The following is a 26,355-nucleotide window of genomic DNA, read 5'->3' as shown; positions in this document are numbered from 1 at the left end:
AAATTAATAGAAATAGAATCGCTCCTCACTCTTGCACAGCATGTTTTTCAACTGTTGCATATGGGCTTTTCCCATAAGGATGAAGGGCTCAGAGATCTGATCACATAAAGAAAATCCCTTTATGCTTTTGTTTACCGGAGGACTATGCTCTGAGTAGTTGGAATATTAATTTTCTCAACTGAAAAGTATACTGAGGTTATTAGGGCTTTAACTTCTTTAACAGTACTTCCCAGGCATTTACAGTGGATAATCATAGAGCTGGAGCAGATATGGTTTTATTTCCTTACTGTCATTATGATTACAAGTGGCTTCATTTGGCATAAATTGATTATAGATGGGTATAGAATGAGCGGGTACAGCTGATGCATTTATTTTCAGGTCTTCTATTTCTCCATTTGCTACTTAGGGTTTTCAGAGTAGCAATTCCTTCAAATATTGTTGAAGAGAATTTTGCTCTGCCCAGTATGGCAAAACAGACCTTTTGAAAAGCCTGTATGCCATACATTTTTTCATTAATATTTTTATTCTTCTGATGATAGTATTAATATGGAATGCAGATTTTACCACAGTCCAATTATTTGTTGCCTGGAGAATTGGAAATTCAAATCCTAAAGCTATTCAGTGTTCATAGAATTTTATATGGATTTGGTTAATTCCATAGGATAATTTTGACAACAGATTTTTATCCTGTCCTTGCTGAGAGCACTGAAGGGCCTCACACTGATATCAGTGAGAACATGATCAAACACGGTTGGGCAGCAAGTACTTCTATTTCTTTCTTCTTTTTTCTCAGTAGAGAACCATTAAGCCTGTAGTGCACAAGCCCATGCAAAATTACAGTGGGTGGAAGTTAATTTTATCATTGGAAGCCCATGGCAATTAGAATGCATCAGTGAGCAGGCCATGAATTTTTTAGAACAGGGTGTAAATTCAGGCAGAGATGACACTGGGTCATTTGGTTTAATACTGTCTTCTCTGTATTGCTTTTCTTAACAGTGTTAAATTTTTTGCTGGTTTTACTTTTTAATGTTTGTGCAAGATTTTGGTTGAACTGAAAGACATATTACAATAACAGTGAAAGAGAATGGATTTTCATGCTATAGCAATGTGCAAAAGAGGCCAAAAATCTGAACATTTCCCTAGCCTTGGGCAATACGCTGTATACTTAACGTAACAGGTAAAATTGTAAGCCTGCACAAATCCCATCTGAAGTAAAAAAATAGCAAAGCAAAAAAAAACAAAAGCTGTTTTCATCAGAACCAACTCACTATTTCAGATTTATAATTACGCTGGAACTTGACAATTTTATGGCAAGAGCAGCTCTACCAGCAAACAGCGCTATTTTTGCTAAGAGTTGTCATTGGCAGTTATTACAATCAAAATTGTCACTTTATTTTATTTAAAATATATTTCCCCAGTAAGCAAGAAATAAAACCTTGACTTGAAAGGGATGTATGTTAAAGATTTATTTTTTTTTTACTTTCCTCTTGAGTATGCAGCATATCCAACTTCAACTCCCTGCAGCAATACAAAATGCCCAAGAATAATGTTTTCAAAATCAATACACACTACAGTCAAATATGAGACTCCACAAACCCATAATTGAAACTGTGGCAGAAAAGTAGGCAGCCTGAATATAAACAAAGTACCAGAGTTGGATTATGACCAAGATGCAAGTGCTGATACACCCTCTCTTGAGAAAACTGCCGTGAGACCTTCCCAGCATGTGTGTTAGAGAGCAGGGATGTTTCAGGTGCAGCCTGCTGGTGCTCGTCCTCAGGCAATTTATTGTTTGGCTGCCTGACATCTCTGTAGAGAGCAATATATACAGAGTTTCATCTAGCTTTTCTTTTTCACTTGGGGTGTCTCTAAATCTGTGAGCCTCTCTCACTTTGTATCTTCTCACTCTGTACGTATGGCCTCTGTCTCTCCTGTGTTTCCCAACTGCTGCTTTCACTGCCACCACCATTCTCTGGTGGGGTTTGTGGCTCCACAGTCTTGGGACTACTAGAACTCAAAAAGCAGCAGTGGAATCAGTGTGCTGCTCAATACTCAGGAAAAGTAAAGCATGGACAGAACCTGCTGTCTTTCTGGAAGCACTGGAATGAGTAGGGATCACAAAAAAAGAACTGAAGATTGTTTATAGGTGAGGTGTGTATATGGCTTGATCAAAGGATCCCTCAAAGAACATTAAGACACCATATTTCTCATTGCCATACAGAAGAAAAACCATGCACTGAGATACGACTCTTCTACTCCCCAGCACAGCCCACGGCAGAGCCAAGTAGTATTTTCCCTTCTTCTCACTAGCAGCATATGCTACATGTCTGTCTCTTGCGATCATCATTCTCTTTCTAACCAAGTTCTTCCTGTGTGGAAGACTTGCTGCAGAGTCCCCAAGAACTTCATTTGATCAGAAGCTCAGAATTATTGATGAAAGTCACAAAAGATTTGGATCATTAACTTATGAGCCTGAGTATTTGCAAGATTTCTGCTTTTTTCTGCTTTCACCAGAGGAGAAACCTAAAGTCAGTGATTTACAGTTTAAGTATATGCATAGTAGTTCAGCTGTTCTACTTAAGTCAGTTTGGCCTGACACGAAAAATAAAGGTAAAAAAAAAGATCACCGAGGCAATGCTGCAGACTTTCACAGGAGAGTTTGCAGCTTTGAGTCAGAGTACATAGTTTGCACTAAGGTATATTTAATAAAGAAATCATTACTTTTCTGTATATCATTGTTGTCAGGCATGCAAGGACACATTAATTTGTGTAGGAACACACAGATTGATCATTTACTTGTGCAACTGAGAATTTCAAATTGGGAAGAGTAGGGGACGTTTTTATACCTTTTGGCCCATAATTCATGAACATATTTGACATGCTTGACCCCAGTATTCTGTCTAGCTCTGTCAGAAATGAAATGCAGCTCCTCAGTTCAGTCACCTTTTATAGGCTGCATTAAGCAGACTTACGTTATGCATATTTGTACAGGGTATAGAACAGTGGGACCCCCGAACTGATTGGGGTCTCTGGAGGACTTTCAGAGCATAAATATTGAATGACAGTATAACAGTAGGCAGAAAGGAAAGTCCAGAAGTACTCTTTAAAAGAGCTCTTACAAACTTACCTAGTTTTGTACTCTCAGAACTTAGTAAGATTTTATCCTTTCCAATTGCATCCTCATTGAAACAAAGAACAAATCCTTAAATTATGGCCAGACATGAATGAGAGAGACAATAATTGCAGATAAGAGCAAAACACATAGTCCAGTCAGTGTGGATGCTGACACCACAGCCACTGCAGACTACTCTGAGATAGGTGTCATGTCATAACCTTCAGCCACTTTAAAATCTGCCTGTTAATAGTCCAGCCATGCAGCGCCTTACATTTCAGGTTTGGTGGGGCCTTTCAACTTTGTTTCAAGCAATAGCTTTGAAAGTACAGGGACAAATCAATTTGTAAGCAGTCCTTTATTGCATATAGCCCATTTCATACTGTGGGAAATTGATGAATGACTAAGATTAAAACTCACAGTATTCTGATTACCTAAAATTTCTGTGTTTTATGATAAGTACTGTTTTTTTCTTCTAGTAATTATTTCCTCTCAACTCCTTCCTTGATGTCTTAAACAGATTTGGTAAGAAAAAAGAAGATAAAAGTGGGAAAACAGATCAGAAGGGGAATCCAAAGCAAGGCATGCTTAAGGAGGAGGAGCTGGAGAAGATGAAAGATGAACGTGAAAGGTGGGTAAACGGTGGCAGCATCTTTGTTCATCAGATGAAAAAACTGCAAAGTAGGGGATTCCTTGAAGACAGCCTGGCTGGAAAAGTCCTGGTCCATGCCTGCTGGCAGTCAGGTCCAGGAAACCAGCTTTATAGTCTGATCTCCTGGCGGAGTCATGGCTGCTGTATGACAGGAGCTTGTCTGCCTCCTGCAGCTTCTGTGCTCTTCACTGTGGTAGGTGCTATTCAAATCCCAACTTCCGCTAAGCTGATGAATATCAGTTCCTTCAAAACCTGTTTTACCTCTGCCTATTCCCAACACCAGCTGACTTAGTAATTTTTTCCTCTACTTCTCGAAAGCAAGAACCTCCTCCCTTCTCTCCTGACAGCCTCTGTTGTGTTTTCCAACACTTCAGACCTCTCCATCTTCAGTTGGCTGTGCCGTTGACTGGTAGTATTTGTACTTAGGTATGTTCTTTTCTGTTTGCTCATTAGCCACTTGTTGCAGAAATATGTACACAACAAATGTTGAGTATGCCAAGAGGCACCAGGAGTAAAGTAGGTTCAGATGGTTAAAATCAGTCTGATGAGGGGGTGGGGTGGGTGAGATGGGTGAAGCAAGAAGCTGGGTGTGTGCCAGCTGTGAGTTGCAATATTTCTGAGGTAAGGCTTTGGGACTGAAATGAGAGGAACCGCTGATGTGAATAAGTCCAGTTCTCTGTCCCATTCATAAAACACTCCTTTCTTCATGCCCAACCTTAGCAACTTCATTATCTTTCCAGACAAAGAGAATTCATACTTTTCTGGTTTCCCTTCAGGAACTGGGGACAGTTTGTAAGTGCTGACAAGGCTCAGAGAACGCCTTTCTCCCTTTCCCCAAGTCATCCAGATGTACTTCATGAAATGCTGAAGGTCTTTGTTTCCCTCTGATGGCTACTATCACAAAAGTTAAAGACCCCACACTTTGTGGCTCTCAAGAGGTGTCTGCAGTTGCTGTAAAACTTTTCATGTTGTAGTAATATGGGTTGTCAGGGCATGGGGAAAGCTTTCAGAGGTCTTTTTCCTTCACTGCTCCTGGGAGACCGAATGGAAGCAGGTATGGTTTCTTTTAAGCAGGCAGGGTTTTTCCATATGGGCCAGCCTTTGGGTGCTGATCAGTCCCCAGGGAAAAGACACCCTGCTTTCATTCGAGTCATGCAGTAGGTGGTCAGCTGAATAAGTAGTAGCTAACAGGTTTGATGGGGGAAAAACATAAAACCAAACACCAACTCTTGAAGTCTGCATCTTATATCTACTGTTTTAATAGCTAGTAAGGTATCCAGTTGCTACAGTGCTGCTACTGGATATGCTTAGCCAGTGTTTAAGTATTTAGTTCATCTGAGTTAAGTAGTGTCATGAGAAACTTTGTACCATTTGTTTTAAAATTTCTGTGCCGTGTCCTTGATTTTGCCAGATTGATGAGTGCCTTTATTTTAAACTGCTGACTCTCAATTTGGATACTGGCAATTTGAGAGGTATGTGTCCTTCATTGTAAAGAAGCCAGTGTCTTTTATTAGGATCCTGGCAAGCTAAGAAGCATGTATCCCATCTGTTAAAGGGCCAGTGTCATTTACTAAAATGTTGGCAGGCTGCAAGGAATGAACCCTTCTGTCTGGAGGTCTAACGTTCCAATTGGACACAAGATAATTGTTCTTAATATTTCTTTAGTGTTGTATGCTATTTTTTTTAAATCACAGTCACTGATTGACAGTAACTTGGTAAGGCTGCATTAGAAACTGGCAGCTCAATGTCTTCATCATTCTGGTTTCTCTAGTAATGATTTCAGTTTTGACCTGGAAGAGTTTGCGACTGAAATGGAGAGCAGCAGGTGTGCTGAGAAATGGATGAACCAAGATGATATTTTTAACTCACTTATTTGATTCTTCTTCCATAATGAACAAGAATAGAAATATCACACTTTTGTATCAGGTAATACATCTTGTATGTTTGGGGAATTAAAATTATAAAATAATTAACAAACCAGGAGTGAAATAAATTTTCCCTGACATTATCCTCAAAGCCATACAACACATGCTGGAAAAAACACTCAGCTTTCCAAACGTGGAAGAACATGGCTGTATATATTTGCCCACTATAAAACTATATGCGGGCTGACTGTTGAACTCTTCTTGAGTTGATCGTAAAACAGAAGAGAATTCATCCTTTCCAGATGAAAATTGTATAAGGAAAGCAGTTCTTATATATGGATAAGAACTGTTTGGGAAATTGATTAAAATCAGTAGGAAGAAACATTACCTGACCTGAAGGTAATTCAGTCTTTTTGCTTAGTTGCTGACTATACACCTAGTGATGATACTCAGTAAGACAGTAAAGACAAGTTTTATAGCTCTGTCCCAAGATTTAGTAATTCTATAATGTAATTCAAGTCCAAGATTTTAATGCACATATTGGCAAAGAAAACCTTGTAGCACATCCACACCATAGATCTTCTGCTTCTATGACTTCACTAGCTGAAATCCTGCATACTTGGTCTCATATTTATAAAACCAAGCTTCACTGAATCTTACTAGAGCATAGGTATATTTTTTCAAACCTGTTCTTCTTGAGACTGAAATATGTTAAAACTACCAATGATGTAGTAGTAGAACAGAATATGGAACTGTTGTTAGAAATTTAGCATGTTTTGTCGCCTGATGCCTGTGAACAAATCCCATATTTAACAGCTTGAACAAAATAAAAATTGCTTTTCTAACATTTAACCTATGTGGAATTAACTTAAACATGCACCTAATTTTACCTTTCCAAGATCAGCTGTATAAGTAATTCTTGTTCAGATCCTCAATCCCATTATTACAGTCTTAAAGTCAGGGAGTTTTGCTTAAACATCAATTTTCTTTAATGCTGACTTCCTAAATATTTCAGGATCTGTCATACTAACTGATACTACGATTTTTCATTATATCAGGTGTTTTTCAGAGGCTGAGTTGTCCATTTTGGATACTGGTGGAAGAGATCAGAGTAGTTGATTTTTGGGCTGGGTGTGACAGGATTAATGATCAAGTGCTTTTCAGCATCTTAGCAGCTGTGGACCTCGCATGGTTTTGGATGTTGATTTTGCATGCAGTATATGCTTGGCAGCTCTCCAAAAAACAGAATTCTGTTCCAGGATCTCAGCTGAGAAGTATTTTTCAGTAGGAAGTGCATTTCCAGTTTACAGGAGCAGGGCGTCTCTCAGAGTTTTGCAGAGTTTTTTGGTGGGTATTGGATGAGTGCAGATGTTTCACAGAATTCCAGGGGTAGGCTTTCTCTGAAGGATGTAGCCTTCTTCCATAAATTGTGGCAGGTTTAACAGATGTGCAGAGATGTTCGATGTGTTCTGTCAGATGTGTATGGGTTGGCTGTGCAGTGACTCTGGCTCTGAGAAGAAACATCAGATCTTACGTAGGTGTACTGCATGAGCATCATGCTCAGAATAGGCTGGATTTCCTGCTTGCACAGAGAAAGAACTGTACAGTGCATGTGCAACAAGTCTGGCACATCCAGAATGTGTTACAGCTAGTAGGCGTATGCAGACAGAGTATACAGCACTCGTTCTGTAGTGCAGATGCTTCGCAAAAGGATTACATTTGCTTGCACATTGGTCCTCAGCATAGATTTGCCTGGCAGCTCCTTTTATGGGCTGCCAAGTTTCAGATTTGAACCTCAAAGAGTGAAAATAAATCTAGTATTTCTATAGCCTAGTAATTTCTATTTCCATTACACATTGTTCTAGTCTCAGTTTTCAGTACAACTCTCTGTGCTGCCTTATAGCTGCAGTTCTCTGAACCAGCTCCACATCCTGCACTGAAATGCTGACATCGTTATTTTTTGACTGCTTGTATTCCCTAGCAGTCCCCACCAAGATCAAGGTCTCGTTGTGCTCATTGCTGTTAGGGAAGCTTGGTCCTGACCCCGAGCACTTACAGTTGAGGTAGAAGAGAGAAAATCTGGCAGGAAAAAAAAAAACATCCTGTGGGTGTGAATCTGACATGCAGGCAGTGCAGCTGCTTGTCCAGGTTTGTAAAAAGCCCCTGTCAGGCTAGGAATTTGTTCCAGACCCTCAGCCCCAGGCCTCCTTCCTTTTCAAAGCCAGTACTTTATTATACAACTACTGCTTCTGCAAACTTCGAGTGGTTAACAGGAACTTAGGATGTTAGGCATTTCTTCTTTAGTAATAGCCTTTATCTGTATCCAATTGAATGCAAATTCAACACCTCCTCGAAATGTCACCGTTTTCTTCTTCTGCCCCTATCTCCCTTAGCTTTCCTTGTGCCACACTGATGCAATGTCACTGAAACTTGACTGAAGAAGTCAGAAGTTCATGGCACAGTTCAGGAGGACAGATTTAACTAGTGATATAGTTCTGAGGTAGTGGTTTGTCCTTCCTGACACAAGTCAAGTGGCTCATTGGACTGAGGCCCTATTTTAAATAAACTCATCATTTTGTTCATGCTTCAAAGAGTTTGGCTGTAATAAAGCATGTACTCCAAAGGTCTAGGATCTGCCCATAAAAGGAAAAAGCAAATGCTATGTCTGAGGTTTATTTTGATCAAGCTGACTCAAATCTGTATTTTTAGTGTGTTCTGTGTAAATTACTCAGAATTTATCATTTTAACACAAGATGTTCCACTACATTATTAAATACTGGAAGAGATCCTCTCATCTTCTTTCTTTCCCTTAAAACAAGATTTCTCTTCCTCCCTTTCTCCATGTTTTTTCCCACTTGTTTGGGATTGTGTTTTAATTTTCTAGCATTTAAAAATCATCATGAAACAAACTGGGATAAGTATATTAGACACTGGAGTTTTACCCATAATAATTTGTTTGCCTTTCAAATGTAAACAAAGTGACTATCAATTGAAAGAAAACTTTTTTTTCCTGTTTGGGATTATTTGGTTGGGATATTTCTGCTGAGACCAAAGTGTCTCTTCCAGCAGAGTTGAACATTTCCTTGATATTAGGGTAAATTTCACAAAAGGAAGCACCTTGTTGAAAACGGGGTGATTTTGTATGTAGCAAATGAGTTGCTGAAAATGAGGCACTCTGTAGAAAAAGTAATGCTTTGCGCTTGTTCATAGAAGTAGCTTGTTCTGTTGTTAAAACAGTGTCGGTTTTGTAGTTCTCATTGGAAGTAATTGAGGACTTTTAAAATAATATAAAGTGAGTAGAGTGTTGCAAAAGCAGAAGGAACATCTGGCCCTTGCTTTCTGAATGTCTGAGCTGAATGCTTAAGTTACAGTAAATCACAAATTTGGGTAAAATTAAATTGTTTCAGTTTCTGTATTAAAGACTGAATTTCCTTTACTTTTGAGGAACCTTCCAGCAACTGAAGAGCATTTCTCTCGTCTTAGCAGCTCTGATGCTTGTTGCCTATTCCCATAGTTAAAAAATCAATACATATGTTTTTGATACTTGGCAAACAGAGGTTTAATTTTGCAGCTGCAAGATCCCTGTACGAAGGGAATGCATTTTACAGAAATAAAAACATTTAGATACCACTTATATGAGGGAATACTCGTGTATGAAACTCCATTCCATTTCTGTCAGCATTTGTTTCGTTATATTTAATTACAAACGATTTGTATGTTACTGGAAATCAAAATGAAAACAGGAATAGCTGCATGCATGGCAGTATGGTAGCAAAGCCAGACTGGTTTGAATCTGAAGTTGAAACTCAGATTGTTACAGAAATCAAGGTATTATTTTTTCAAATGCATCATACATCTTAGAGCATGCTCATACACATACACATTATTGCTGACCCCATGTAGCTTTTGTGCCTGTTTTATCCACTTGCTAAGTCTAAAAGCCTTATTATGGCTGTTTATAGTTCATATTGATCTCTGATAAAATGTTGGTAATTGCTCTTCTCACCATTAAGCTCTGTGCTGAACCACGTGGTTTTCTGGGACTCCTGAGCTTGAGCATCATTATTTCTTAAGGGTTAATCCAACATGGTGTATCTGTTCATTGAATATTCCTGACTCTGCAGCACAGCTAGGTCCTGTGGTTTAGACAAAATAAAGTGTTGGATGTGATCCCAGTTTTAATACTCCCAATTTATTATAACCATTGAACCCTGATCAGATCACGTATTGGATTAGATCCCAGTTTTTTAAATGTCCCAATTTATTGCTGGCTTGCAACCCTGATAAGAATACATATTTGATTAAGGCTTCAGTTTTAAAAATTCCAGTTAATTACTTTTAGATTCTTATTAGATCATAGCTGTGTAGTATGGTATGTTGAAGTTATGAAAAAATTACGGGATGATGTTGCACAGGTCAAGGTCATAGTTTCATTTTGTGCTGACAGTATGAAGTTATCAGATTTCTGTTTATTACTGTGGCAGCACTTGCACTGGACAGGGGGACAGATTAATCCCAACACATTGATTCTGAATGATTCTCATTTTAGATCCACTGCTTCTCTGCATACCAGAACATGTAATAAAAGCCTACCATGGAACACTGAGAGATTGATGTTTGGTTATGAACAGCTGAGGAAGAGGGGTCTCGCCTACCTTTTGCAGGTTGTAATGTGGCATTTAGAGCCAAATAGCAATTTTTGAGCTGCTTCATGTGGCTAATCCACTGCTGGAGACATTTTTAAGGAAGCATTAGGCTGAGAGTTGATCCCAGATCATCCTAGCTCAAGAACATTAAGAATTGAGGATAACAATGGCACGTGGAATTGGCCTTTAACAATTACAGTACTATTCAGGTATTGGAGACTGATGAAAATACCACTTTCCAGGTGTCATAGCTGTGCCCTCAGAATTTAAGCACCAAAATTCTTATCTAAGCCATTGGTTTGTCCTTTATTGAGGCACTGATTTCACTTTGCTCTGGATACCAGTTTCCACAGGCTGTGCCACTGGCCCATCTAAAATGTCATAGCAGATCAGGTGCCAATAGCCTGGCTCTTTCTTGCATAAATGGGCTAATGTGTTGTTCTTTTATGTATATATTGGAGCTTTATTACTTGATGTTTTTTTAAAATGACACTGTAAACCAGAAACACTGCTGTTAGAAACTTTCACAGGTCAAACTAATAAAAGTAAAACTGGCCAGTGTACTCGCCAAGCTGGGTAATAGAATGCTTTCTAGGAGACAAGCTAAACTAGCCTAGAGATTTCTTTGATGCAGTACTGAATATAGGTCAGTTCTTGCCTACCCCAAAATCAATGAGGGCATAAGAATGACTTGGAAGCTGTATTTCATTCATTGCCCTTCCATATGTGATTTATGAAAGTCTGACATTAATCACTGGCATGCACTTTGAAGTAGTGCCACAGCACAGAATTCCTGTTCTCAGATTAATTTACCTACAGGATCAAAATGGGAACTCATGGAGATAGGCAGGAAATCAGTTTGCCTGTGTAATTCTCAGTAGTGGTCTTAAACCAAATACCTGAAAGTGTTAAAGTCAAAGCTGAGTTTTGCTTTCTAATCCAGGACTATTATAGAATCATACAACCATAGAATAGTTAGGGTTGGAAAGGACCTTAAGATCATCAAGTTCCAACCCCCCTGCCATGGGCAGGGACACCTCACACTAAACCATGTCACCCAAGGCTCTGTCTAACCTTGTCTTGAACACCGCCAGGGATGGAGCATTCACAGCTTCCCTGGGCAACCCATTCCAGTGCCTCACCACCCTTACAGTAAAGAACTTCTTCCTTATATCCGATCTAAACTTCCCCTGTTTAAGTTTGAACTCTTACCCCTTGTCCTGTCACTGCAGTCCCTAATGAAGAGTCCATCCCCAGCATCCCTATAGGCCCCCTTCAGATAATTTGCTTATAATTAATTAGGAACAACGTGTGAATCCCAGGCTGGCAGATGAATGGATCCTCTTCCTAATCTTGAAAAGAGAGCTTCTGTTCAATAGGTTCAGGGTTCAGTGTTGTATGTGTAGAATAAAGAAATATGCATGGACTGTCATATCACTGAGCTAGGCTTGCTCCTTCCACTCCTGGGATTCCATTCAAATGAAAGCATAATATTTATACAGTTGCAGAGTTGGTTGTGTGAACTCATGATGTCTCACTAGTTAAGTGGAGCTGTGAGATGTTCCAAGAATACCTGCTTACTGAAGAGGAGGCCCTAGGGACTCAGTAGCTATCAGTCTTTCTGGGTGTCTTCTTTAGAGGTATTACCTTGTGAGTTTTTGTGAATGCTGGGTTTTCATGAAGTGTCAAATCAATGTGGTGTCATCCCATGGTCATAGTGTCTCTGGTATTTTTCTTCAGACTGTTACAATCCTCAGTGCTTTTGATTGATATCTACTACAGCAGTTGCTGGAGCTGAGTTGGTCAGTGGCAATGAATATAGACTCAAGTCTCCCTGTATATACTCCCTATAGTATTGCTGCAGGTATATACTGCAGTTAGTTTGTACTTGTTCACTGTTTATCCGATGAACTTCTCTGGCTGAGGTTTTGGTTGGAGAGGTGAATCTGTGGCTTTGACAGCAATTGGTATTGTTTCCATTCCTGACATTAAATTCCCAATAACTAAAATATAAGCAAAGTTAAATCTTACTTTCTAGGAGTATTCTGTTATTTTGATTCTCTTGTCGTGATTAGTTGTTGCAAAATGAGCTAATGTTATCAAAGGGGACTTCTCAGGTATGATGCTCACAGCACCTTACTTTTTAATGGAAAAATACAAATTACAGCAGCCTGAGAATTCCTTTAAGTTGAGAACTATGCCTGCAACTTACCTGTGGTTTGCATAGTCCTTGTAGACTCATGGCCACTTCACAGGAGGAGTTTGGGGCTTTAAAAGCATTGGAACATCTTAGGTGTAAGATGCTAAGGTAACTTTGACAAACCTGGAGTGATTCCACTGTCAGTCCGCATTGTCACAAACCAAGGAATATCCTGTTGACAGGAGACTGAGCAACCTGATCTGTACAGTCAGCCTTGCTTTCAGCAGGAGATTGAGCAGGGTGACCTTCAGAGGGTTCCTTCCAACTTTTCTGATATTGTCACTTAAAAAAAAACTTGGTGTGTAAAGAAAATTGCATAATGTAGCAAAATGCTTGGCTTTTCCAATAGTTATAATCTGCTGCATTTCATTCCGTGTACAACTAATATGGACAAAAGAGAGACAGAAAAAGTTCTTCAGTTTTAACAGAAAAGGTAAAATCCTGTTCTCATTGAAGTTTATAGTGTCAGGGAAAATGCACTGACCTCATTAAAGCCAGGATTTTCTTTAGAGGGCATAATCCTGTGTAAGGTGGCAATCATTCCCTGTCACCTTTGAAATAAATGGAAGAACATTAGGACCTCAGTCTTGTATGTCCAAAGCTCACGCTCCTCATTTTGTGGTATGAAAGGCCTATGTTTCATCTCCAGTTTGTCATAATCTTAAATTTTAAGGTCACTGTAGTTCCATCTAGTTGTTAGGTTTTTCTTTCCTCTGTTTCTTTACTTACAGCCCTTTGAAGGCAGCTTCTTTGGTCACTTCAGTATTACATGGGTATGAGCTAGTTATCTAGAACAGGCAATATTTTATGTTTAGCCCCAGTGTTTTTTATTGTTGGGTTGGTTAATGCTGTTTTAAGATCTGTTGTGTGTAGCCTGATGTCCTGGGTTCAGCAGTAGCAGTCATTTTTCTCTTTCTTGGTAGCTGGTGCAGTGCTGTGTTTTGACGTTCAGCTGGGAACAGAGCTGAAAAACAATGATGTTTTGGTTTGGCCAAGGACTTTGTGGGCCTCATGCTCTGCCAGGGAGGAGGGAAGCTGGGAGGAAGCAGAGACAGGACACCTGACCTAAACTAGCCAAAGAGGTATTCCATACCACAGCACGTCATGCCCAGGATGTAACGGAGAGGGACCCGGAAGAGGGCTAGGTGGACTGCAGGGTTGGAGGAGGTATTGGTCGGTGCTTGGTTGGGCTGGGGGGGCGAGTTACCGGTCGCCTGGTGATGGGGTGTTGTATTCTCTTCCCTTCTTATTTCCTTTATCATTACTATTATAGGTGGTAGCAGTAGTGATTTGTGTTATACCTTAGTTACTAAACTGTTCTTATCTCAACCTGTGGGAGTTGCATTCTTTTTGATTCTCCTCTCCGTCCCTCTGAGAATAGGGGAGGGCAAGAAGGGGGGGGGGAGTGAGTGGACAAGCTGTCTGGCATTGGTTAAACCACGACACCTGACTTACAGTCTCTTACTGCCTTGAATTTGTAGCTTTGCCTTATTTTATTTCTGAGACTTTTTCTGTTCTTGTTTACAATTACAGATACTAATTATGGGGGAGATGATGTTCAAATCCAGCACAATAGAATGAGCTGGAATGAAGAAACAATTGCATAGCTTATGGGGAAGATATTTGACAAATATGCTTCCAGCAGAATACCCTGAAAGATAATACTAAATTAGATATTGTTTGGTCTTGATGAATCCATATCAGATGGCCTCAATTTACTGGCAAGAGGTGGATTTTTCTTTATTTTTTAGCTACGAGACTTGCCTCTCTAGAGTTTTCCTACGTGATGGTTGAAAAAATACAAATCAGTCTTTTCCTGAGGAAAGACGCAGGGTTTGAATAAGATTGGTAATGTCATTACAGACCATGTCTGTCTGAAAAACAATTACAAAATAAACAAAAAAAGCACTGTACTGAAATTATCTCCTCAGATATTCAAGCGAAATATACCCATTCCCATCAGTGATTATGGCTTATGAATATCTGAAGGCAGGATGTATTCAGTCCACTATTATGTAAATGAATGAGAAGACAAGATTTTAGTTACCAAAATATATTTCGCTAACAGCTAGAAAGGAATTAAAACATTAAACCCAATGGAAATCTAAGTGACCTCCTGCAGAAATAGGCTGCTTTCCTCTACATAACCCGTTACTCAATGTATGTGTGAATTAGGTAAATGAGAGACAGAAGCAGAAATGTTATGTAAAATCACAGTTGAAGTTTTAAGATACTAAATCAGATGTAAATTGAGTAATCATTGCAGTATGTAGATCTCAGGGAGAGTCACATGAGTGGGGAAAAAAACAGAGCAGCAGCTTTTATTCTGCTGTTCATAAGGAACAACCAAATGAGTGGAAGAATGTTTAGCATCTCAGTGATTTCAAAAGACTTAAAGGATCAGGTCCTTTTTCAGAGCATAAGCATACCTCAAACTGATTTTACACACACTTGTTTGCCTCCTCTTATTCTGCTCCTCTTACTGTGAACAGAATGGAAATTATCCCAACAGACCTATGGCCCTGTGTTAAACATGTTGTCTTTGCTTGTTATTTGTATGCCTTCACTGGGAACATCTTACATTGACTTAGCCAGCATCTTGCTCATTCATGTACCCGTTTGTGCTTCCACAAAGTCTGTTGCCTTTAATCTGCCATACAAGAAATATTGCTCAATTTATGTGAAATATGAACAAGGTCCCTTTGTGCAATACACTGTTTTGGTCAGCCACTGCAGTTTCTGTCCTATGTTTGACTACTCAGATAGGCACCTTCGGGCTCAAACCATGTCGTTCTTTGTGCTCTGCCCAGCACACAGTCAATAAAAAAACATTGCATTGCTTTTACACTTTCCCTGCAAAGTCAGAAGAAGCATGATGACCCAAAGCTCATGCTGGGAGTGCAAGGGAGGAGGAGTTTATGCACATCAGTAAAGGTTGTTCTGTTTTGTTGTGGGCCTATTTTTGTCAGTTTTCCCCAGCCAAAACTGTTCTGATACAGAATGCAGCCTTGCAGCTCTCCGAGTAAGCCCACAGTCTCTTCTGGGCTGAGCTTGCCACCTGTAGTTTTCGCACTGTGGCTAGACCTAGTAGCCATTGGTGCCACTGAGTTGTTTCTCACATCTCATGTTGGGCAGCAGATGCCCTGTCCCTTGCTTGGGGGTGGCAGAGCCAGGAGGACATGCTACTTTGAGTTTTGTCCTGATCCAAGGTGATGGCTTATTAGACTGTGTGACTTACTTTCTTACAGCTCATTTTGAGCTGATGTTGGGTTTCCAGAACCAAAGGCTGGGCTGCATCTAGCATCCTGCTGTTTGTTCCCTATTGAAGGCAGTCTTTCCATGGGTTTTGATGACTCTGGCCACCCTTGGGCTACTGTGCTGGTAAAATTAAGTCCTATGTTTTAATTTTCACAGAGGCTTAGAGCACTGGGTTTAGAAGCTTAGGCAATTTCTTGTTCCCCACTTGCAACCCAGACTCCCACCCAGATTCTGCCTGTGGACCAAGAGATGAGGAGTCTCTCTTGCTGCTTTCCTAGCCCTCCCATTCCCAAAAGCATTTCTGGGTGTGCTACAAAAGTCACTTCTGCTCAGCTCTTCTGGAGTTTTTTTGAGGTAGCCCACATCCCTTCCTCCAGCTGCCTCACAATGTGTATGCTGCAGTCTTCTAGTCCAGCTTTTGCCTGTCAATGTCTCTGTCACTGACATCAGGCTAAAGCGTTTTACATTGTGTTTGTCACAGGCAGCGAATACATATGTGGTCATTGACAGTAGCTCAGCAGAAACACAATAAGTTGTTAAGCCACAGTAACTCAATCCTGTGTCTGAGCTGCAGCTGGAAGGAACTGTTTGGGCTGTTAACCCCTTTATGGCTGCTGCACTCTTGGTTTGTGCATCCTTTCAAGTGTTAATACATGAGAAATCACCATATAAGATTTGTGTGGACATGTCAGGTAGGAGGATTGTTTGAAGGATAAATGAGAGCATTTCCTTGATTTACAGCTCTGGGGGTGTGCTACTGAGCAGCATGTGCGGTGTAGAGAAGCTTTTTCAAAATATACCACATCCCACTTCCAGCAGTACATTAGGTATATAGGATCCTGTCTTCATTTGACTTCTGCAAATAGGATGCTGTGGAAATGTCACCTATAGTTTATTGAGGTTATATATTTTATCAAACTGTATTTCTTTTTCTGAAATTGTTGCAGAGGAAAGTTCTAGTGATAGCTACTGGGTCTTGAAAGCAGCACAGAAGATGAGGATAGGATACGTGTTTGAGTGCTATTGCAAAAAAGATGGCTTACAAGAGGGGAAAAAAAAAAAGGCATTGCTTGATGCTGCACTTCTGTTGCCTGTCCTCTGGCTGCTTGTGTGCAAAGGTTGTGTTTATACAGAAACACAGCTAAGGGAAGTTGATGTAGTTGTCATGCAGTCATTTAACTGAAAAGCATGGTGTTCAGGTGGCGGAAGAGAGCAAGCAGGATTGATACGGGATACCCAGAAAGGAAATATATCTAACTTCCCTTCATTCACTGAAGAGTTTTTCTTTTCCCTTTCCACCATCAGGAAGTTTGTAGAAATTTTAGTGCTACACTAAATTGTTCAGATGGTGACCTGTGCCTCTCCTCATCTCTGGTTTCACTGCCAGCATCATGGTGCTGAGTGACATTTTATCTCTTGTCACAAATTTGCACCAGTTGTTTAACCAGACCCATCCTGTGCTGTGAGCTCGGGTCTCTCTTGTTTGTTCAATAAGCTGGTTGCTGTGATAGTTGTGTTGATTTGGAAGATTGGGGGGTTTATTTTTTTATATTATTTTTTGAGATTTGGAGTAAGGATACTGCTGTTTCAGATAGGGAGAAATGCAGAGGGAGGTGCAGAAATGGTAAATGTCTAGAGTGTGTTATAGCAGAAGCAGCCTGCTTAGCAGGGTTGGCAGAGTGTTATATGAGTGATGGAAGGATCAGCACATTAATTTTTTGCACCTTGGTAAAGAATTCCTGGGCATCTACTGGGATGTGCTGTGGAAAAGATTGGTTTAAAACTTGGTGAAAACATGATGCTGAAATACAGCGAAGATATTTAAAACTTCACAAAAATATGTGAAGAAACTTCAAAGGTGAAAAATGTAAGGGAAAGCATGGAAGGACAGGTAAACAGACAGAATGAAGAAATGAAGGGAAGAAGGAAGAAAGGAAAGAATGAAGGGAAGAAGGAAAGAATGAAGGGAAGAAAGAAACCTCCAGCCATCTGGTAGTATGCTTCCCTATGTTTGGATGTTTGGATTGAAATGAAAAAGAGATCACTGAGAAGATTTTATAGATTTATGTGGAAGAATAAAAATGAAACAAGAAATATTAATGCAATTATAATAGCTGTACTGGAAAGATGAAACATTGATCATGAAGAATTTCACATAACCTGGTATTGACTGGTCTGTGGAATATATAATGGAAATAATTGTTCTTGAGCAGGTTTGACTTATAATAGTAACAGCAATTGAAGACTGCATTCAGAAGGAGAAGTTGAAGAAGCTAGGCTTATTCACAGGAACAAAAGAAAATTGTGGTGACCTAATTCCAGCTTTTGTTGTGCAGAATATACCAGTATTGATAGCAGGACAAATTACTCTCACTGTCAGACTTGAAAGCAAGATTCACAAGATGCTGCTGTGCTGCACTACTCTTGCTTTCAAATACATCTTAAATACATAGGGGACAGGTGATGTATTGGTCCAGAGACCATTACAGCTCATCATTTTCTGAGAAACTGCTGTGACTCTTCTTGGGACTGTGTGCCATGCCTTCTGCACTAACATGTGATAAGACCATTCCTTGAAATACAGTGTCTTCTGTTTCTTCTGCCTGTATCATCTCAGGGACCTGTGTGTGCCATGAAACTGGTACCTCATATGATGTATTCCTGCACTAAATTCCGCGTTTGGGCTTTTTAGATCACTAATTGAGGGTGAAGCCCTCAAAGTTTCCCACATTTTAAAGAATGTTTGGTGTTTTATCGGACTTGATCTGGAAGACAATGACAATCTCAAAGTGCATTATGCTTTTTAATGCAGGATAATCAGAGGCAAAGACTACTACCAGATTGACAGTTGTTTGGTGCAGGAGCTAATGGTTACTTGTGTGATTATACTTTTTTTTTTCCTTAAACAACAGTAGTGCCTTCTTTTTTACATTTCTGACATAATCCCATGTGGGACATGTGAAATATTAATCATTCTGTAAGAGGGTTTCTCTTGAAGTGTCTATATGTATAAAAGATGGAAAACAACAGCATAGACCTCCCTCCCTGCTTCATTGATGTCTGAGGCCTTATTTGCAATGGAAATCTACCCCTGTCCTTGCAGCAGGACAAGTGCTTTCAGATGATGAGCTACCTGAAAAGGCTGGTTTTTACATGAATGATCCAAGTAATAACTTTTCTCCGAATTCCTTTAAGTGAACGATGAATGTGGTGTTTCATTCATGGACACAGGCAGACTGGCTCCCTTCACCACTCCCTGCTGCATAATCTGTCTTTTATCCCTGTTCACAAACTCTTGGGAACATTTCGCATGCTTTCAGGTGCTCTCCAGTTATTACTCGTTTGCTAGCAGTGCTTTGTGGTTTAGATAGAAATGCAAGCTGACCACTCCTTTTTAGTGTCTGTTTTCATATACAGCATCTCAGTGTTGACTTTCTCCCCATGCCATTGTCCATTGCTTTATCAATAAAAGCATGACTTTTATCAAGGTGTATACCAATGTCACCACCAGTTTTACAAAGAATAAGTTGCATGTCCGATAGTTCTGCAAATGCCATTCCACTCTCACTGTCCCAAGGAGCCATCTGCCACCTACCCCAGTGCAGTTGGCAGTAAAATGAGAGAATGTGTGCCTTACTAACTGATTTCCCACATATTGACACCAGGTTATGCTTTCCATAAGATTCTGCAATAAAATCTCCCTTGTGGATAGAGTCAGAATTGTGCAGAATCAAAGACTTGTTTTGAAGTGTGCAACTTCAAGACCCTGCCCTACCTTGGCTGAGGTTGCACTTGAGAATAATACCTATCCTGAGCAAGGCCACCGTTTCAGTACAAAATAGGAGTGTGTGGGTATTAAAATCTGAAGCAAAAGAGAAATGGAGTGAAGGTTACCGGAGGAGATGATTGTGCAGGGAAGAGGAGCTCCATGAAGGAAAAAACGTTTGTAGCTTATTTCTTCTCATCATCCTTTCATCTCTAAGAAATACTGTAGTAAATTGCAGTAAGGCTTTGTGAGTGCATTTAATTCTGTCTTAAGAAAAATCAAAGAAAATGAACTAGCAGGGCTGGGATCAGGAACTTGAGGAAAAGCAGAAATAGCATGTTAGGAAGATGTTATTCCCTCACCATGCTCTTTATGGTAAAATATTTCACAGAATTTCTCAAGTTGGAAGGCATCCATACACATCAAGTCTACCTCCCTGCTCCTTGAAGGACTACCTAAAACTAAACCATCTAAAAGTGTTGTCTAGATACTTCTTGAACTCTGGCAGGCTTGGTGCCGTGACTTCCATGGGCAGCCTGTTCCAGTGACCTACCACCCTCTCAGTGAACAACCTTTTTCTGCTGTCTGATCTAAACTTCCCCTTACACAGCTTCATTCCATTTCCTTGTGTCCTGTCTCAAGTCAACAGAGATCAGTCATCTGCACCTACCCCTCTGCTGCCCCCCTTGAGGAAGCTGTAGGCTGCAATGAGGTCACCCCTGGGCAGTCTCTTCTCCAAACTGAACAAACCAGGTGACCTCACCTCTCCTCCTAAGTCTTGCTTTCGAGGCCTTTCACCATCTTGGTCACCCTCCTCTGGACACACTCTAATAGTTTGAGGTCCTTTTATTGAGGCACACAAAACTTCACACAGTACTCAAGGTGAGGCACACAGTATGAAGGAGGAGAAAGGTAGTCTCCTTCACTAAGGGAAGGCAGAATGGATAGTGAGCACCCCCCCAGCTGTCAAGGACTGTGTCGTACACAGGCTCATCCCGCTGTAAAGTATGGCTACATTTTAAGTGTTAAAAACTAGCATCTAAATATGTCCTAACACAGTTAATGGAGAGTTGTAACTGGAAAGCATGTGTAATACACATGGATGTACTAGTTTATGGGTAGAAAGGCATGTTGTTCTCATCATTTGTTAACCTTTTTAGTTACAAATCATTTGTAAAGTATTAGCATTTATTGTCACAGAACCATAGAATCAACGAGGTTGGAAAAGACCTTTAAGATCATCAAGTCCAACTGTTACCCCAGTACTGCCAAGTCCACTACTAAACCATGTCACTGAGGGCCGTGTCTACATGGGTTTTTTAATGCTTCCAGGGATTTTTCAGAATGCAGTGTCCTGAGGCCATAATGGTGCTTTAACGGGGTAACCAGGTCTGCTATACCCTTTTTACTTATTCTCCTGTGGTACAAATTATGCTGTTCTTTCTGTGCTGCTGCTGTACTTCAGATGCAGTCAACAGCAAATGTTGATTTCTTCTGTCAAGCATTGTATTTCTGTATCTGTCTTCCGTTCTTTGTTTCTCCCTCCATGCTGCGTTATTTTCTGTAAATGCTATTTATTACATACCATGGTCAGCATTCTGCCAGATCCATCTCACTGCATTTAATTACACTCTGTTGAAGAGTAGCTGAACAGAAGTTGCGTTCTCACAGTGCCTTGCTATAGGTTTTTTTTTGTGAGCATGAATGTTGAACCGTTGAATATCAGCTGAGTTTGGAATTTACCTGAATATGTTTTACTATTCCAAAGAGATTACACAATGGCCCTGATTAGCAGCAACATTTTGTAATACCACTTAAAGCTTTATCACAGTGGAGTACTGCCAGTAATAGTCTTTAATTCACTTATATGTACCAATTCATCTCTGTCAGGTTTCTATTAATTTCTTTGCTGTTTTACTTTCTCCCTATCCCCTATATAATAAGGCATGATTTCCACATTTATGTAGCCAAAATAAAATAAAATAATTAAATCTGCAGCAAATTAATTGTGATCCTGTGATTTGAGACAACTGTGCCATCTCTCCATTTGCGTTCACATTTAATCCACTTTTCTCAACGTAATGTATTTAGGAGGATCTGCGTGGGTCAAGTGACCAAGGGGCAGTAACAATTTTACTGGCCAATTTAGATAAAAAGTTTCAGGATTGGGTTAGGTATATTAACTGAAAAGTGGAGGGTAAGTGTGGAATTAAAACTGTATGTGTTCATGGGCACGCACACTTGTGAAAAGCCACAGGGTGTTCAGCAGTAACATTTTTCATCAGAATGATAACTAACCTTGGTTACAAAGCTGATTGCCAGAGATAAACAACAAAATTGCTGCATGCACCATTTTGTTTTATCTGGCACCACTTTCACAGTGTGCTGGAAGATCTAAACAGTTGGGGTTGGTGCTCCGAATTTGAATGATGAATCGGTGCCTGTGGTTACTGTTGAACCAACTGTATATTTGTGCTTTCTTTTTCGTTGTTAGGATTGGTGCAAAGCATCAGGAGCTACGGCAAAAGCAATTGAGAGGTCTGAGTGATTATTCTATTGGTCCTGGAGGACCTGACATTGATGACGATGAGGTGGATCCAAATTATGCCAGAGTAAACCACTTCCGAGAGGTTTATCCAGCAGCAAGCTTCTACAGGCCATCATCACCAGCAGTAGCAGAAACCTTTGTATATCCACGTGATTCTCCTTCAACACCAATGGAGAGGGAGCACTTGGAAGGACTGTATGCAAAAATAAACAAGCAGCACTACCCACAGACGCCTGGTGACAGGTAGTATTGCCATCTGGCACAGCAAACAATGATCGTTTGGAGGGTGGAGAGCGTGAGGCTAGGTTGGGGGGCTGTTCAGGTGCCCCAAACCCCTGTATGTACTGAACAGAAAGCCATGAATTTCCTCTTCACCAAAATCACGATTTGTTGCAGCAGTGCCCCCGAAGCATCTGAGCAAGGCAGCAGTCAAACAGAAATCATTAAAGAAAAGTCCATATTTCACAAACAGAATGAATGAACTGACTCCAGTCCAATTCCCACACTGCTGAGAGAGTGTTTTTTCCCTCTTTCAATCGGGAAAAGTTCTTACCCTGCAGCAAAAATAATCTCTGTTTTCAGATCCCTTTCGATTCTGCTGATCATCAAGTGCCTATTAGTAACAGGTTTTATATGATAGCATGATATATTGCATATGTTTATGGTTCAGTTTTCCCCAGCTGTGTGATATTACGCACTTTCATTAGGTTGTGGAAAGGACTGGGAATCATGGCATTTTTATGCAGACTGTGAAGTGTGGCTTCACAAGACTGATCGCCTTTCACAGCCTTTCCAATAACCAAGCGGGAAGGAAAGAGCAATTTTTAATCCTTACTGTCAAGCTTCCAGGTTGATAGCATTAAAGAAAGATGGTCAAGTTTTTCCCTGTTCTAAAAGGAAAACAGAAATTCCTTTGAGTTGATGGTGTACCCGCCATTGTGATGATTTTAAAACTGATTATTTCTGGAATTTGGGGCTAGAAGAATGTAAGACTTCATTACTGCCATGGCATTAAATATATCCATGCTGGGTTTTTCAAACCAATCTATTGGTGTGTAGGAAAGATGCACAAGTCTATGTGAAAAGAAGAGCTGACAGAGTAAGCCATGAGGGACTTGAGGAATTGTTCACGCTTTGAGTTCATGTTACAATCTGTAGTGTCTCCCCATAGCCTCAGTCTGTGCTATGTGATACCACACTTGTTAATTTTGGAGAAATATGTGAGCACAGATATAGGAGTGTTTTCAGTTTGTGGCATCACAGCATTTTAAAAACATCTACTGAGTCATTGTTATAAATAGCAATCAAACATAAATCTGACATAAATCTAAGTTTGTAGCAGAGAATGGGCCAAGTATCTCTCTTTTTCACCTAAATACAGTATGGTAGAAATCTTCCCAAACATAATGATATTGCTGATGTTTTTCTTGCATATTTTTAACTCTTTCCCTAGTGCATAAAGGTGAAGAGGGTGAAATTGGAGGTAGCAGTCGCAGCTTTTTGCCATCTAACAAGTTTTGCTTTACTAGAAAATTCTTGAGGCTATTGTCACTGAAGTCACACAAACGTTTGCGTGTAATGAAGGGATCAGAAACAGAGTTCATGCTAACTCAGTATACTGAGAGCTGAGAATTCCCATCATGGGGGAAGTCTAATTTCAGGTTTATGTAACTCAGTTGGAGGAAGACATTGTCGTAAAGGTTGCTTCATAATTTCAGTTTTAACGGGACTTCATAGCTTTACACTTTAAAAATCCCATCAGCTTTGAAGTGTGGTCTATACATTGTTTTTGCTATGCAGCAAAAAGAAATGCTCAAGTCTTTCTCTCTGGCCTCTTTTATTTGATTGCTTGTATTGTGCTTGTAACCACACTGAATGAACTCTTGACTTGCTACGTGGACAAGATTGAAGTCCTAATCAGGTTTGGATTTGGTGCTAGGATCATGGATTTCAGTGTGGATTTAGTTGTAATTACACAATAGCTCAATGAAAAGCTAAAACCAAAACACCTAACAGGCAAGAAAAGTTACCTCATATCTGAGTCAGTGATCAGAAGTCACGCTGAGAAGCTGTTCCGTATGTGTTGATTCTGTACTGAAAGGCAAACAGTCCACAACAACTTTGCTTTGTTGAATTTCTCAGGGTTGTAGAGGCTGTTTAACCAGATTAGGAAAAAAATAGGAAATACAGGATTCTTATTAGGCTGCCTTTGTTCTTTTTTTAAATCTTTCTTTCCTTTGTCTGAGACAAAAAGTTTATTGTTACTCGCCAGCAGAAATGTGCCAAACATGAATAATTTTATGTGAATTTATGCAGTGGGTCATGAGGTCTCAGCCAGCAGTTGTTGGATGTAATGGCAACTTCAGGCAAGGAAACGTTTCTGTGCTAGAGGGAGAGTATTGAAAGAAGAAAGAGATGTGGAAAGAAAAATCCCTGGATAACATGTTAATTACAAAACCAAATCTGCTTTCAAGGGTCAAGTATGAAAACTACCTTGTCTGCCTCAAAACAATGGGAAAGGGCTATAATGGATGCTTATTAGCCGAACCAGAGTTATTTTGTGTTTTCAGGGCTGAACATTTATCAACACATTTGTCATGTAATAGGTTGTGCTTTGGTCTTGCTAACGCATGCAAGCTCTCTCTCAAAGTTTTGTTATTAATTTTACTTTAGATGGATGGCTTTTACTCCCACCTCTGACTCTCGACTTGTAATATAGCATGTGGAGACTTGATCAGTGACTAAATTAAATGGGTTTTGGGGTAGAAGGGGGACTTGCACACAGAAAGAATAGATGATTTCATTTTGGTCTGGGAATTCCAGTTATGTGTCCTTATGATGGAGAATTAAAACTCATCATTTGGAAAAAGAAGCTTTTTTTTTTTTTCCCTGAAGAGTGTATTAACACAACTAATGCCTTTTAAAATTTGGAGGCCATTTGTAAAGTATGAAGCTCAGTGGTCAGGTAAGGGCTGTTCTCTGTTCACAAACACATACCTTCCCTTTTCTCATCGCCAGCGTTCATGGAGGGTTTCTGGTTCATTCTTCGCAGCAGAATGTTTAAACTGATAGTCTCCTTCAGTATGCAGAAAAGCAGTGGGCTGCACATGTATGAAGTCTCTTGCTTTAATCATCATGAAGTATGTTTGCTGCCTCTGCGCACTGCTCCTCAGGGCACACACAGGCCTGCTTCACATTGCTGTTTGCATACTAACGCCCCTTTCACCTACGCTTGCATCTGGCATCTCAGGGGTTTTTTTGCTTTGGGTTTTTAAAGCGTTTGCTGAGTGTCTTATTTGCAACTGTTGTGTAATGTTCTTCTGCACTGCTTCACAATTGTTGATTTTCATTCCAACGATGACTATATTCAGTGAAATAGATGTAATTTTTTGTGTATATTTTGCTGAAAGCTTTGGAATTCTTAACTAAGAGAGGTGCTATATAAATGTAAATTGTCCTTATTAATGACTATAGCGAAAGCATTAGCATGATCAGTGTATTCTGTGAATGTTAAGTTAAAGAGAGTGAAAGAAAAAAAAAAAGCTGGCAAAATCACACATTTCTTTGTAAATCAAGCATTTTTCTGTTTATTTCTAATTAGCCACAATTTTCTGTAATGCAAATGGCATCCCAAAGGATGGTGCAGCCTGCACAGCCACCTTCTGCAGCTGGGGAGCTTGCAGGGTCTTTGCCTTAGACGCTGTACATTTCCCCAGCCTGCGGCAGAGGCTGGTGATCTGTGGCCCATATGTTCCTGAAACAAGTGGTAAGTCACATCTCTCCGAGTTTAATCATCAAGGCTGTACCTTGACAGTGCTAAGTTGCACCATGGCACAGCCGAGGTGTCAGACCAAAGCCAAAAGAGCATATGCACATCGCTATTATCACTTAAATGTCAGGCATGTCACATGGTGCAACCCTTTCTCACGTTTCAAATAAGCAATTTCCTCTTTTTTCCTTCCTTGAACATGGTGCTGTCAAGTATATTCAAACACCCCGAGCACATCTCCAGAAAGGTTCTAGAAACTTTGCTCAACTTATTTCCTCAGCCCAAAACCATGAAACGTTTAAGGTCTGATGCCAAACTCATTGCCAAGTATAATTCTTCATTTATTTGTGTGTCTTATCTTGGGGAATTTCAAAGTGCTGGTCTGACAAAAATGGATACAGCTTTCCTTTGTTTAGTGAGAATAGATTCAGAGCTGTATCTTCTTGCAGATTTAAAAAAAATACTTATAAAAACCCAAACACTGTTTTATTACATAGGAGCAGAGTCCAAAGCCCCAGTCTGAGTCAGCTTTCCATTTT

General features: G+C 40.0%; 1 protein-coding gene across 5 annotated transcripts in view; it reads left to right on the top strand.

Moving 5' to 3' along the window:
• Positions 1-26,355, top strand: part of PARD3B (par-3 family cell polarity regulator beta) — a 415,652-nt gene that overhangs the window by 313,343 nt on the left and 75,954 nt on the right. For all 5 annotated transcript variants that reach the window (XM_061378222.1, XM_061378232.1, XM_061378213.1 and 2 more), the window contains 2 exons: positions 3,633-3,743; positions 21,994-22,290. In XM_061378222.1, coding sequence (XP_061234206.1) covers positions 3,633-3,743; positions 21,994-22,290 — 408 coding nt within the window. The remainder of the gene's footprint in view (positions 1-3,632; positions 3,744-21,993; positions 22,291-26,355) is intronic.

The sequence above is a fragment of the Neopsephotus bourkii genome, unplaced genomic scaffold (genome assembly GCF_033783945.1).
Source record: "Neopsephotus bourkii isolate Nb327-2 ecotype Australia unplaced genomic scaffold, CSIRO-AGI_Nbou_v1 NB_196, whole genome shotgun sequence".
Taxonomy (NCBI): domain Eukaryota; kingdom Metazoa; phylum Chordata; class Aves; order Psittaciformes; family Psittacidae; genus Neopsephotus; species Neopsephotus bourkii.
Note: the sequence above shows the minus strand (reverse complement) of the source record. Positions and strands in the feature narration are given on the sequence as shown.